At 32.2% G+C, this 13,338-nt stretch overlaps 3 protein-coding genes across 3 annotated transcripts; 1 reads left to right on the top strand and 2 right to left on the bottom strand.

The window, feature by feature from the left end:
* Positions 1-756: 756 nt before the first annotated feature.
* On the bottom strand, positions 757-2,121 carry LOC107433429 (receptor-like protein 7). Its single transcript, XM_016044718.2, has one exon. It carries the CDS (start codon positions 2,119-2,121, stop codon positions 757-759), a length of 1,365 nt encoding a protein of 454 aa, XP_015900204.2.
* Positions 2,122-6,632: 4,511 nt separating this feature from the next.
* Positions 6,633-7,657, top strand: LOC107433518 (cucumber peeling cupredoxin). Its single transcript, XM_016044805.4, has 2 exons — positions 6,633-6,894; positions 7,018-7,657. The coding sequence occupies exons 1-2, from the start codon at positions 6,708-6,710 to the stop codon at positions 7,470-7,472; spliced, it is 642 nt and encodes a 213-aa protein (XP_015900291.2). The 5' UTR covers positions 6,633-6,707; the 3' UTR covers positions 7,473-7,657.
* Positions 7,658-10,507: 2,850 nt separating this feature from the next.
* LOC125420873 (receptor-like protein 35) lies at positions 10,508-11,765 on the bottom strand. Its single transcript, XM_048468185.2, has 3 exons — positions 11,605-11,765; positions 11,247-11,488; positions 10,508-11,040 (listed from the first exon to the last, which is right to left on the bottom strand). Exons 1-3 carry the CDS (start codon positions 11,763-11,765, stop codon positions 10,508-10,510), a joined length of 936 nt encoding a protein of 311 aa, XP_048324142.2.
* Positions 11,766-13,338: the final 1,573 nt, after the last annotated feature.

The following is a 13,338-nucleotide window of genomic DNA, read 5'->3' as shown; positions in this document are numbered from 1 at the left end:
CATAAATAATAAAACAGACAAACAAATAATAGATAGATAAATAAATTAATAACAAAAAATAGATTTAAAAAAAAAAAAAAAAGGGGGGGAAATTGACCTAATAATGATCGGAGGAGGCGATCGGACTGATAGATCCCGGAAACAAAGGCAAAGTTGATGCCTCCGCTCCGGTGACCTTGTGATTCTCCGACGAAACCGAATGAGGAAGATCTGATACAAACACGAACTGGAGGGGTTTCATGGTTCTTCGGGAAAGCAGTCACCAGAAATTCAACCTGTTATATATTTCAAAATACAAATCAGGTGCCATCAAAGGACGATCATCGTACTAAATTCTCAAAAGCACGAAAACAATATAAAATGGTATCAAAATTTATTTTATATAAAATAAAAACGTATCCAAACTACGACAACTAGCGAGAGTGCCGTACACCCACAAAAAAATAAAAAAAAAACCTTGACATATAAAATGAGAATAAATTACATAAAACTTTACATGGCCGTGAGAATGATATTGTTCCCTGTATAATGACACATTTTTACATGCTACAGAAGATTAATAATAATATATATATATATATATATATATAGAATAAGGTCAACAACTTAATCAACAACGCCAAATTATATCCATTATCTACGAATAATGGATAACACAAAACCCACACCCAATAAAATACAAATTTACTTCCAAAAACAAATATTTCTTTATTCTTTACTTAGAAGACCCTGGCTGGCAATCCTGTTTGCTGTTCTTCATTCCCTGTTGCATTTTTTAGACAGTGGAAATCCACATAATCCTGGGTTCCCTTCATATGATTCATTGTGGAATTTTCTTAGTTTACCAGATGGTATAGGTCCTACAAGATGGTTATTTGAGACATCAAAGGATTCAAGTGATGTCAACTTTCCCAAGCATGGTGGAATTGTACCACTCAAGGTGTTATTAGACAAATCAAGGATCTGAAGCTTTCTGATTTCGCAAATGGAAGATGGGATTGTCCCTGTGAAACGATTCGCACCCAGTGTTAAACCAATAAGCTTTGTCAGTTTGCCGAACATGTTTGGAATTTTCCCAACCAGACGATTTTCAGAGAGAGCTAAGATTTTAAGCTGGCCAAGGTTTGACAGTGAATGTGGGATTGGACCGCTGAAATCATTACGGAAAAGGCTCAAATACCACATGTCTTTAAGGTTACCTATGGATGCTGGAATTGACCCACTGAATTTGCAGCCTGAAATACCCAAAAACTGCAGTGACTTCAGATTGCCTATTGCATTAGGCAATTTCCCTGCAATGTTTGTGAACTCTATGTCCAAATATTGAAGAGAATTGCTCCAACTGGATTTTGAAAAGTCACCTGTGAGGTCCCCATTTTCTGAAAGTACAAGTTTTTTGAGGTTTGGAAAGCTAACAATTCTCTCTGGGAATTCACCCTTCAAATCGCATTGATTAAGACTTAGAGTGGTCAATGAGGAAGGAAGATTGGCAAAGATATTTGGTTCAATGGTGGCCAAGTAAATATGGTCTAGAGCTAAATCTCTCAACTGGGTCAGGTTTTGAATGATTTTTTTCAACACAGAGCTTTCTAGACTTACACCACTGAAACTGAGATCAAGCGAAACCAAACGAGACAAGCGAGAGAGCTGTAATGGGACCTGGCCATCAAGACTAGAGAAAGTGAAGTTAAGATGTGTCAAGCTCAACAGTGAAACATACTCTGGCAAAATCTTGGATCTTTGAAGATCATTGTGAGCAAGATTGAGTTTCTGAAGATGTTTGAGATGGAAAAGATTACTGTTGGAATATATCGAACCTCTAAGCCAACTGCAACTCAAGTCAAGCCCAATCACATTTCCAGTTTTACTCTCACATTGAATACCATCCCATTTGCAGCAATCTGTTCCTTTCTTCCAAGACTTTGTCTTTGGATAGGTTTTGATTCCAGCATCAGAACAAAATATGGAAGTTTGGCGATCAAGGGAAAAGTTGGTCTTGAGTTGGAGTAAAGCATTGCTCTGGTCTTGAGGACACAGAGCTGGTGGAGAAGAAGCAGAGGAGGTCATAATGAAGAGTTGGGAATAGAGGAGGAAGGAAAGGAAGCTGAGTAGTTTAGCCATGTTTGGTTTAAGATAAAAAAAAAAGGAAAAAAAGTCCAACTTTGAAGTTCTAAATCTGATTGTTGATGTGGGATCTCTATGAGAAGTGTATTTATAGGGATATGGGGAAGAAAAAGTCCGTCCTATCTGATCCGATCCCCATACCACGCTTTCAACTTTCACATGTCATGAATTAATTGTTAACGAAGGGAAATCAAAACCAATGGATTTTCTTTGGTGTTTGGAGCCATCAACCAAGACCAGTAACCGAGTAAAATAAACAAAGAATATATAATATTCGCTGGTTTGAGTTCATTATGTTTAGTTCTGATTTTTTGAATTTTCTGTTTGCTTAAGTTGAGGTTCAAATGGGTTTCTGGATTAATCTTTGTTTTATTAATTGTTCGTTAGTGGATTTTGAACGTGACCTGGTCCCCAGTTGGTATTATATATTCAGTTCAAACATAGCTTTTTTATGGGTTTGATAATATATATCGTCATTATTTGATAACAATGATCAACAGAATTTACATGTAATTTAATTGATTATTATTAAATATTAACTTTTAAAGTTTTAAAATAAAAATAATAAAATTAAATATTTCAATTAAAATTTATCAAATAAATTAACAATCATCCTTAACAATGATAAATAGTAAAATAAAAAAAATAAAAAAGGCTTTTATGAGTTCTTATAAGGTAAATTATCTTAATGGCTTGCCTTTATCATTTTCCTTAATTTCTTTTTCATGTAATTTGTCTTTTTCTTAAAAAAGGATACAGAACCAAAAAGGAAAAAGAAAGTCCCAATTGAAAAATAATATGTAATAGTTTCGTTGGCTTTGCTAAGGGCCTACCTTCCAACGAATATGTAGTTGACTTTGAATACCCTACCTTAATTAAAAATTGATGAGAACACTGCATATATTATACCAACTTATATTTGGATGAAATCCAATTTATCCTATTTCTAATTTGCAAACAGATCTGGTCTTTTGCATAACAATAATAATAATAATAATAATAATAATAATAATAAAAAAAAACACGTCTGGTCATTTAAGCCAAAAACTTAAAAAAATAAAAATAAAATAAATGTCTAGTCATGGATGGAAAGTGACTGATATACATATATATATATATATATATTTTTTTTTTTCAAAAGAAGAGGAAAAGGAAGAAGAAGAAGAAGAATAGTTGTTTGTTTATGTACATGTACATATATATATATATTCTTTTCAAAAAAAAAAAAAAGAAAAAAGAAAAAAAGAAGAAGAATGGTTCTTTGTTTATGTGTACGTACATAGCCAGCTAGACCAATTCGGATCCTATCATGCGTTAAGTGGACAGGGAGATAATGTTCTCAACTTCAAGTTGAAGCAAATTGGGTTGGTGTTGAACAAGACCCAAAAGTCAAACGACTCTTTGTAGGCCCCATTACGCATTAATAAGGGATAAGTAATATTCCTTTTCGGTGAATATTAACCCCAAAGTCAAACGACTATTGGTAGGGCCTATTAGGCATTAAATAAAGGATAAGTAATATTCTTTTTCGGTGAATATTAAGGGTAAGTAATATTCCTGACTATTTTTTTGGAGAATTAAGTAATATTCCTATGTTTCAAAAACAAATAAATAGATATTCCTAACTAATAATATATATATATATATATATATATATCAAAATATATATATATATATACACATATATGAGGTAAATTAGTATTGATGAAATCTTACCCAAAAAAGAAAAAAGAAATAAAATTATTTTTATTTAATAATATTTACCTAATTAATTGGTAAAACGACAAGAATAAACCCATTGGCAATCCTGGGCATGGGAATATTACAATCTGTTAGACAGATTTGTTGACTAGGACAAAAATACAAATTTATTATATGAATGGTCCTTGTTGATAGCTTCAAACCAAAAAGATAAAAGTCTACTACTGCTGAGGTCAGAAAGTCCATATCTTTTATTCTTGGTTAACAAGAAAGTCCATTTTTTTTTTTTATTACATTGACCAGTATACTGTATACTCTACTCTAGCTCTAACAATTCACAATCCACCACGTATCTAAGATTAGTTTTTATAAAATAGATTGAAAATTAACAAATTTTACTTTGAGCTGTAGCTAGAGCTTTCTGTACGTCATGCATAGATATGTAATTAATCTTGGGACTCCAATATTATGTTATATATATATATATATATATATATTCGTTGATGAAAAATATTAATATAGAGCTTTTGTATTTACGTGCATGTTGCAATGTTGTACAAGGGTGTAGCGGGGGGGACATATATATGGAGTAATCTGTCTAAGAAAAACACAGGGGTTTATATGTATATATGATGTCAAGACTAATCTGCATTATGATAACATGTTTAATGCCCAAATTGATGCGGCTTATGCTGCTTTAGAGAATTAAAGACTAGGTTTGAAAAAATGGATGTTATAATTTCTGAAAATAACAATGAGATCCATTTGCTTTAGTTCAAATACCGTACGTGGCTTGGTAAATAATCTAGTTTCAAACGATTAATTTTTTACCGTAATATCAATTATGAGTGAACATAATTAATTTACTGCAGTTGAAAAGAGTTCCAAAGAATTTTATACCGTGAGGTAGGAACACAAAAGGTTCCAAGCTATCTCTCAGTTACTGCTAGGTGTCCAAATCTCCAATATTATAAGAGGAAAAAAAAAAAAAGACTGCCTGAAGGGCCAAGAAAACTTCAAAGTTTCTAGACTTTTACATGCCTAGTTTTTTTTTTTTTTTGGTAATTGCAATTGCATTCAGCACAAAAGAAAGGGAACCATGAAAGCGGTTTACCCATGGTACATGCCACATTTTCCTGTGAGAGGATTTGGGCGAAAATGTTGACAGGACAATTACAAAGAGTAGCATTAGAACAAAATAGAAGTTTGTTTTCCTTGATGGCTGTCTTGGTTGTTAGGTCAGTGCGCATGTTAGCTTTTCTTAGGATCTAAGACACCTTCCAGTTATTAATATTAATCTTCAATTTCTCTTTGATCAAAAACACCGATTCCATTATCCCATTGGCATGGTTCAGAGTTCTAATTGAGTTGCTTTACCACAGCTTATGCATCACACCGCCAATCCACATTCTTCCATCCATATTCCTCTGCTAGGTTCAAAGCCCATTCTATGGCTCTAAGTTCAGCAAGTTCAGCTCTCATAGGATTCATAGGCTTAGCTGCTAGTAACAGTATCTTTCCGTTGTTGTTTCTTGCAATCAAAGCAATCGCTGATTTGTCTGAGCTGCAGATTGCATTAGTGTGTTAATGCAAATTCTACCTCTTTGTGGGAGGTGCCATCTTTCTTTTTTATGCATAGAAGGTGCTGAATCCCTTTCCAATGATACCAAGGCATATTCCTCGACAAGAGACTCCCATCTTGCCGTGGCTAGAGCTATAATGCTGTAATTCTCAAAATTTTTTGTCATTTTGTAATTCCCAAACCACATAAAGGAAAGAAGCAAGCAGCAGGGATGTGAAGTCCTTACCTTCTAGCTTCAAGCATAATTGAGGGGAGGGATTCACACACCACCTTACCAATTCCTGAGCACTATATGACCAAGAAAACAAAGTTTCAAGTTAACAAAACACCAGTTTCAATAAATTATGTATCATGGTTTGATAAAGATTTTACCCGTATATAATTGTCGCAGAGGAAAAAAAAAAGTTTCTAGATTGATTTATTTATTTATTTATTGATAAATTACAATGCGGATTTTAAAACCAGGCCTTCAACTCAAAATCTAGAAATTATTATCCATATTCATTGCATATGTGTTGTCCTAAAGGGACAACCTAAATTAAATTAATTATCCCTGAAAAAGTTTTCTTCACCCTTTTTAACAGTACAATCAATCAAGTTATCAAATAAGATTACAGGTTTGTTACTATTATTTTTTTCAATAATTATTGGTTTAATTAATTGAAAAGAGTGGGTCGGAAGCACAACAATTTTCTTTTTTTCTTTTTTTTTGGTATTGTACTGTTCTGTAATTTAGAATTAATTGAATTTGCAAAAAGTTAGAAAAAAAGATATTAAAAAAAAAATTGCTGATCAAACATGACTATAAATTCAGAACATATTATTTCTGTCAATTTATGAGACATTTATTTCCCAATTGGCAACCCAAAAATTGTTCACATAAAATTCTACGCGGAAAGGGGGTTGTAAATTAATTGCAGTTGCATAATATTCTAAAAGTTGTAAACGAAGTTTCCATTTTTGGGGGGTTTAGAGAAGTCCAACCGCCCATACGTAAAGTTCCATATAGTTGACCGGCGTCCATGCTTAGCTTCTCTGACGCTGCATGCAGCATATACTTTGTCAAAGTTCTCCTACTTCTCTTCTCTTCAATAATTCATCCCACAAACAATTAATTCCACGTCAACCCCCATCTCTCTAATAATTAAACTAGTCTTTGAGATTTGTGTGTATATATATATATATATATATGCCATATTACTTATCGATTCCATACAACTAGCACTCGATCTCCTCGATCAGTTCTACATATACAAATTGATTAACAACAAATCAAGTTCTTCAAAAGAGAGACAGAAATATGGAGAGGTCCATGAGTAAGGTTTTTGTGACTTTTGGTTTCATTGTGGCAGTGTGTATGCATTATGTGGCTGCACAAACGGTGCATGTTGTGGGAGATGCTAGTGGTTGGACAGTTCCTCAAAATGGTGCAGCTTTCTATCAAACTTGGGCTGTTAATAAGAAGTTGGTCGTTGGTGATATTCTAAGTAAGTCATTTCACTTTCTTTATTTGCTTCTTCTGTTTCTTTTTAGTTCCATTTTTTTTAATTAGTTTATATTTTATACCATCTATAATATGTTATGAATTAATTATTTTCTTAATTGTATAGCTTTCAACTTCCGGACCAATGCCCACGATGTACTCCAAGTACCAAAAGAATCGTATGACAAATGCAGCTCCGACAATCCAATAGGCCAAACCATCACCACCGGCCCAACAAACATAACAATTGATTCCTCAGGAAACCTCTTCTTCATCTGCACTGTTGGTGACCACTGCCAGGGAGGCCAGAAGTTATCTATCGCCGTCTCTCCCTCACCTCCCGGCGCTTCACCACCTTCCGGTAACACTCATGCTCCACCTCCACCTGCCACTACTGCACCTCCTACCGCCCCATCCCCAACCGATGCATGCGCTCCCACTCCATCATCCTCTCCTTCACCATCATCATCCACTCCTAGCGGTGGCTCTTCGGTTCCACCACCGAGTGGTTCTTCTTCATCCGCCGTTTTGGCTGGTGTCTCCTTCTCCTTCATCTCCGTTGTCATGGGCTTCTTCTTTTAGATTTTTTTCCGCACTTTATTCTTATAGTCTACGTCATTGGTTGTGATAATCGTATTATTATTATTTTTTTTGGTATTAGAAATTCAGATTTTTATTAGAAGCACACTACTTGTAACATCTAATATTACTTTATGATCAATAAAAAAAAAGGTTTCTTCTTAGAAACTTTCTACAATTTGATTTTATTCCTACTGTTGTTTAAAGGAGATGTCTGATCAACAAAAGTGATAAAAATGGTGAGCACTATTTCTCGAAACATCTAGATAATTGGAGAAAGTAAAAGCGATTTAAGTTCCTAGGGTAGTCTAAAATTTCTTGGCCTTTAAGTAAAATTAGTGATATCAAATAAGGCAAAAATGGATGTCTCTAGAATAAGTAAAAACAAGCACAAGTTATAGGTTGTTTAATTGGATATTATTGTAAAAACCCTCGTTTACTTCTTATGTGTATGTATATGCAACTTGTAGTGCAATGTAGCAAGCTAATCTACCAAATTTCCTACCCATTCTAGTTCCATAACCGGCTATTCTTTTACTATCCTTTTTAGTTAGGGGTACGCAAAAAAACCAATTAACCAGTCAATCAAATCCAATTCAACTTATTTAAATCACTTATTTCATAGTAACAGAATTGAAATATCGATTATTTTATACTAATTGTATTGGACCAGTTTTAAAAATTCAAAAGGGGATATTCAGATTGGATAAAACCGGTCCAAATCAAACCGATTAAAATATAAAAAATAAAAAGATATATATTTCAAAATAATTAGATTGTTGTTTTTGTTTTATTTAGTATTTGTATTGATTTGCATTATTTGTTTTAAAAAATTGTTGAAATTGATATATCCTTTTAACCATTTTTTTATTTCACTTGTTTTAAAAATAAATATTGTCATCTTGTAAAGTGTTAAGAGATTTTAATAAAAATTTTTGTTGTTTTACATAAGTAAAAAAGGCCAAAGTTTAAAGTTTGAACCACCTAATATCTAAAATTACAAGTCCTAGTTCAAGTACAATTTTAAACCGGCCATCTAATTCTATCCAAACTATCAATTGTCGAATTAGATTTGATATTGAAATTGATTTATATTTTATTAAAAAATCAAACCGATTAGTGATTAGTAACTGGATCGAATTAATCATTACAAAAATTGTAATAGGTCAATTTTGAATTGATAAGCGCCCCTTTTCTACTAAACGGTCTCCATGTAGAACATTCCTCCAACCAATTCTCCCATGCCCATTAACCCATTTACGTGTCCTGCCTTTCTTTGCTAAATAACCAAAAACATAGTTATAGCCCAATAACCCAAGATCATTAAAAAGAAAATTTATTACTTTGCACTTGTTATATATATATATATATATATAAAGTTCGTGTATAATTTAATGAAATAGATAAGTTATGTTTCATAATGTTCATACGTTTCTGTGCATCACAAATTACGGTACCTAATTGTACTTTTATCATTAATTTAAAGTATATGTGAAACTCATAAACATGTGTTGTAATTCATAAATTAGGTCTACGTCATATGGCACAGCAAATATGATAAAAGAAGATAAAGATCTTATGTTCCTATTTATCGTCTGTCCAACCGACACTTTTAAATAATAGGGCATCATATCATTCATCAACATAAATGAAAAAAAGAAAAAATTGAACAAAAATCCATATTGACCAGCAAGAACTTTTACTTTTAAATAAAATGTTACTCTCTTTTTTGGCAGTTTATCAGGCCATTCAAAAATTAAACTGTGACCAGATATTAAAAAAAAAAAAGGAAAAAAATATTCATAAGCGTGAGAATTAATATTAGTCATGGCTATAAGCGTCATCATCATCGTCATCATAATAATAATAATAATATTATTATTATTATTATTATTACTATTACAATATAATTATTTCTATCTAATATTTACCTCTAAATTAAATGATAAAACGACAAAACTGATCCATTCGCAATCATGGGCACGACAAGATTTTAATCCGGTAGATATTTAAGTCTACTGCTGAGGTAAGAAACTCCACATTTTTATTTTTGGTATCACATTGACCAGCATTACTCTTCTTGACATCTAGGAGCATTTCCAATAATATTGCATTTTGGTACTGTATCATCAAATATGTCATAGAAACACAATTTAACTTTTTTAATAATAAGTTATATTTTACCAATTGTATTTTGAATGTCAAATTTGACACTAAATTTGCAATTTGTAAATTTTAAAAGTATGTTCCATTGTAATAAATTTTATCCCACACATTTATTAATATAAATTTTATCTTTTAACTCTTTTTTAATTGATAAAACTAAAAATGATTGGGACCATCTACATTTTATACTTATATTATTATAATTGTAATATTTTATTAGTAAAAATGGATATCATTACTATTTAGTAATATTTAGAATTTAACAATGTTATTTTTTAGCATATAATATTGGAGTATCTACTCTAAAATTTAATAATAATATTGGCAATTACCATAACAAATTTATATTAATACCAAAATTTAAAAATATTAATAATAAAATAATATTTATCATGGAAGATATTCTACAAATTAATAATCCACCATACCACTGCGTGTCCAAGAGTAGAGTAGTTGTCATAAAATAGAAATGAAAATAATAAATTTTATTCATCTATGATAATATATCCAAGAAATTTTACCTTTTCATGATGACAAATAATCAATTACACTATTTCTGCTGTATACCAAATAATTGAAAATGATTTAAAAATAAAAAAATACAACAATCAAAATGATAGTTCTTCATGCTGTGCCACAGCTACGCATTTTCCAATAATTCCACACTACGTGAATTTTTGAAAGATTAATCAAATACAGAAAAAGTCAACAAAGTTAATCTACTACCCTTATTCAACAATGCCAACTATGCCCATTATCCGTGGAAAATGGATAATACAACTCCACACCTAATAAAATACAAATTAATCTTCCAACCAAATATTCTCCTTCTTCTTTACAGACAAGTCCTTGGCGACATTGTTTGCTGTTCTTCATTCCTTGTTACATTTTTTCGAGAGTGGACATCCACATAATCCTGGGTTTCCTTCAAATGATTCATTGTGGAACTTTCTTAATTTAGCAGATGGTATAGGTCCCACAAGATGGTTATTTGAGACATCAAAGGATTCAAGTGATGTCAACTTTCCCAAGCATGGTGGAATTGTACCACTCAAGGTACTAGACAAATCAAGGAGCTGAAGCTTACTGATTTGGCAAATGGAAGATGGGATTGTACCAGTGAAATGATTCACGCCAAGTGTTAAAGCAATAAGCTTTGTCAGCTTACCAAAAATGTTTGGAATTTTCCCAACCAGACGATTTTCAGAGAGAGCTAAGAGTTTAAGCTGGCCAAGGTTTGAGATTGAATGTGGGACTCGACCTCTGAAATCATTACGGAAAAGGCTTAAATACCACATATCTTTAAGGTTACCTATGGATGCTGGAATTGACCCACTGAATTTGCAGCCTGAAACATCCAAATACTGCAGTGACTTCAGATTGCCTATTGAATTAGGCAATTTCCCTACAATGCTTGTGAACTGAATGTCCAAATGCTGAAGAGCATTGCTTCAACTGGATTTTGAAAAATCGCCTGTGAGGTCCCCATTTTCTTGAAGTATAAGTTTTTTGAGGTTTGGAAAACCAACAATACTTTCCGGAAATTCACCCTTCAAATCGCATTGATAAGACTTAAAGTGTTCAATGAGGAAGGAAGATTGGCAAAGATACTTGGATCAATGGAGGCCAGATAAATATGGCTTAGAGCTAAATCTCTCAACTGGGTCAGATTTTGAATGAGAGATTTCAACACAGAATTTTCTAAAGTTACACCACTACTGATACTGAGATCAAGCGAAACCAACCGAGAAAAACGAGAGAACTGCAATGGGACTTGGCCATCTAGACGAGAGACAGTGAAGTTAAGATGTGTCAGGCTTACCAGTGAAACATACTCTGGCAAAATCTTGGATCTTTGAAAGTCATTGTGAGCAAGATTGAGTTTCTGAAGATGTTTGAGATGGAAAAGACTACTGTTGGAATATATTGGACCTCTAAGCCAACTGCAACTCAAGTCGAGCCCAATCACATTTCCTGTTCCATTTTCACATTGAATAACATCCTATTTGCAGCAATCTGTTCCTTTCTTCCAAGACTTTGTCTTTGCATAGGTTTTGATTCCAGCATCAGAACAAAATATGGAAGTTTGGCGATCAAGGGAAAAGTTGGTCTTGAATTGGAGTAGAGCATTGCTCTGGTCTTGAGGACACAGAGCTGGTGGAGAAGAAGCAGAGGAGGTTATAATGAAGAGTTGGGAAGAGAGGAGGAAGGAAAGGAAGCAAATTAGTTGAGGTTCACGTGGGTTTCTGGTTTACTCTTTTTGTTTTATTAATTGTTCGTTAGTGGATTTTGAATGTGACCTGGTCCCCAGCTGATATTAATACATATATTTTTAGTTCAGACTTGGCTTTTGTGGGTTTGACCAAAAAATTTGGCTTTTATGGGTTCTTATAAGGCAAATGATCTTACTGGCTTGCCTATATCATTTTCTAAAATTTCTTTTCCCTGTAATCTGTCTTTCTCTTAAAAGAGGATATAAACGAATATGTAATTAACTATCAATTCCTTACCTTAATTCTTTTATCAATTAAAAATTGATGAAATAAAACTGTTTCCCAACTCCAACTTATATTATTTGGATGAGACCTAATTCATCCTATATTTCTAATTTTCAAACGCATCTAGTCATTAAAGCCAAAAAAAAAAATTATAAATAAATAAAATAACGTGTCTGGTCATGGAAGGTGACTGATTTTTTTTATTTTTTATTTTTAATGAATAATAATTACTTGTTTATGTATACGAACTATATAGCCAGTTAAGCCAAATCCAATCCTATCATGTGTTGAGTTCCTAAGTTGAAGTAAATATGGTTTGGTTTTGAACAAGACCCAAAAGTCAAATGACTCTTGTTAGGCTCTATTAGACAAACTGACAAGTAAATATAAATAAGGTAAATTAGTATATTTGATGTTATCCTTACCCCAAAATAATTGAAAAAAAAAAAAGAGTTTTTTTTTTTTTTTTTTTTTTTTTTTGTTTTGGGGTTCATTAAGGAACGACCAACACCATATCGTCTAGAGCAAAAAAGGAGATAGTAAAAAAGATATTCTTAATTTTGTAAATCCAAATTCACAAACCATATTCAATTTATATTGTAGGAATAAAAAATAATAAAAAAATTATTGTGTAATATATTTTGTGGGTCATTTTTGTTTTTTTAATTTTTGCCTATAGATTTGTTGACTAGGACAGAAATACTAATTTATTAAATCAGTGGTCTTTGTTGATAGCTTCAAACCGAAAAGATCAAAGTCTACTGCTGAGCAGAGGTAAGAAAGTACATATATTTTATTCTTGGTCAATAGTCAATACGAAAGTCCATATTTACCATTACGTTGACCTGTAGACTCATATCTACATCTAACAATTTACAATTCACCGCCCATCTAAGATTAGTTTTCATAAAATAGACATGAAATAAACTTATTCTATATATATATATATATATATAAAAGAAAATTTAACTTTTCAATGATGACAAATAATTAATAAGGAATAACACTTTAATTTTACAAAAATTAAAGAAATACAAAGTGATTTGTTATGTGACAAATCCAAAGTTGAAAGTGATTTCAGGTTACGTTCGTGCACTCTTAAAAAATGATTGGGTTTAAGACAATGAATGTTATAGTTTCTGAAAATAGCTATGGGATCCATTTGCTTTGGTTCAAATACCGTAGCTTAGTACACAATCTACCTT

Source organism: Ziziphus jujuba, chromosome 1 (genome assembly GCF_031755915.1).
Source record: "Ziziphus jujuba cultivar Dongzao chromosome 1, ASM3175591v1".
NCBI classification, from domain to species: Eukaryota; Viridiplantae; Streptophyta; class Magnoliopsida; order Rosales; family Rhamnaceae; genus Ziziphus; species Ziziphus jujuba.
This window is presented reverse-complemented; position numbering and strand designations above follow the sequence as displayed.

Coding starts and splice junctions, on each gene's coding strand:
- LOC107433429 (XM_016044718.2), bottom strand. CDS start 2,121: ATGGCTAAACTACTCAGCTTCCTTTCCTTCCTCCTCTATTCCCAACTC.
- LOC107433518 (XM_016044805.4), top strand. CDS start 6,708: ATGGAGAGGTCCATGAGTAAGGTTTTTGTGACTTTTGGTTTCATTGTG. Junction 6,895..7,017: donor GGTCGTTGGTGATATTCTAA/GTAAGTCATTTC, acceptor TTAATTGTATAG/CTTTCAACTTCCGGACCAAT.
- LOC125420873 (XM_048468185.2), bottom strand. CDS start 11,765: ATGCTCTACTCCAATTCAAGACCAACTTTTCCCTTGATCGCCAAACTT. Junction 11,489..11,604: donor GTGAAAATGGAACAGGAAAT/GTGATTGGGCTC, acceptor TGACTTTCAAAG/ATCCAAGATTTTGCCAGAGT. Junction 11,041..11,246: donor TCTGGCCTCCATTGATCCAA/GTATCTTTGCCA, acceptor CAAGCATTGTAG/GGAAATTGCCTAATTCAATA.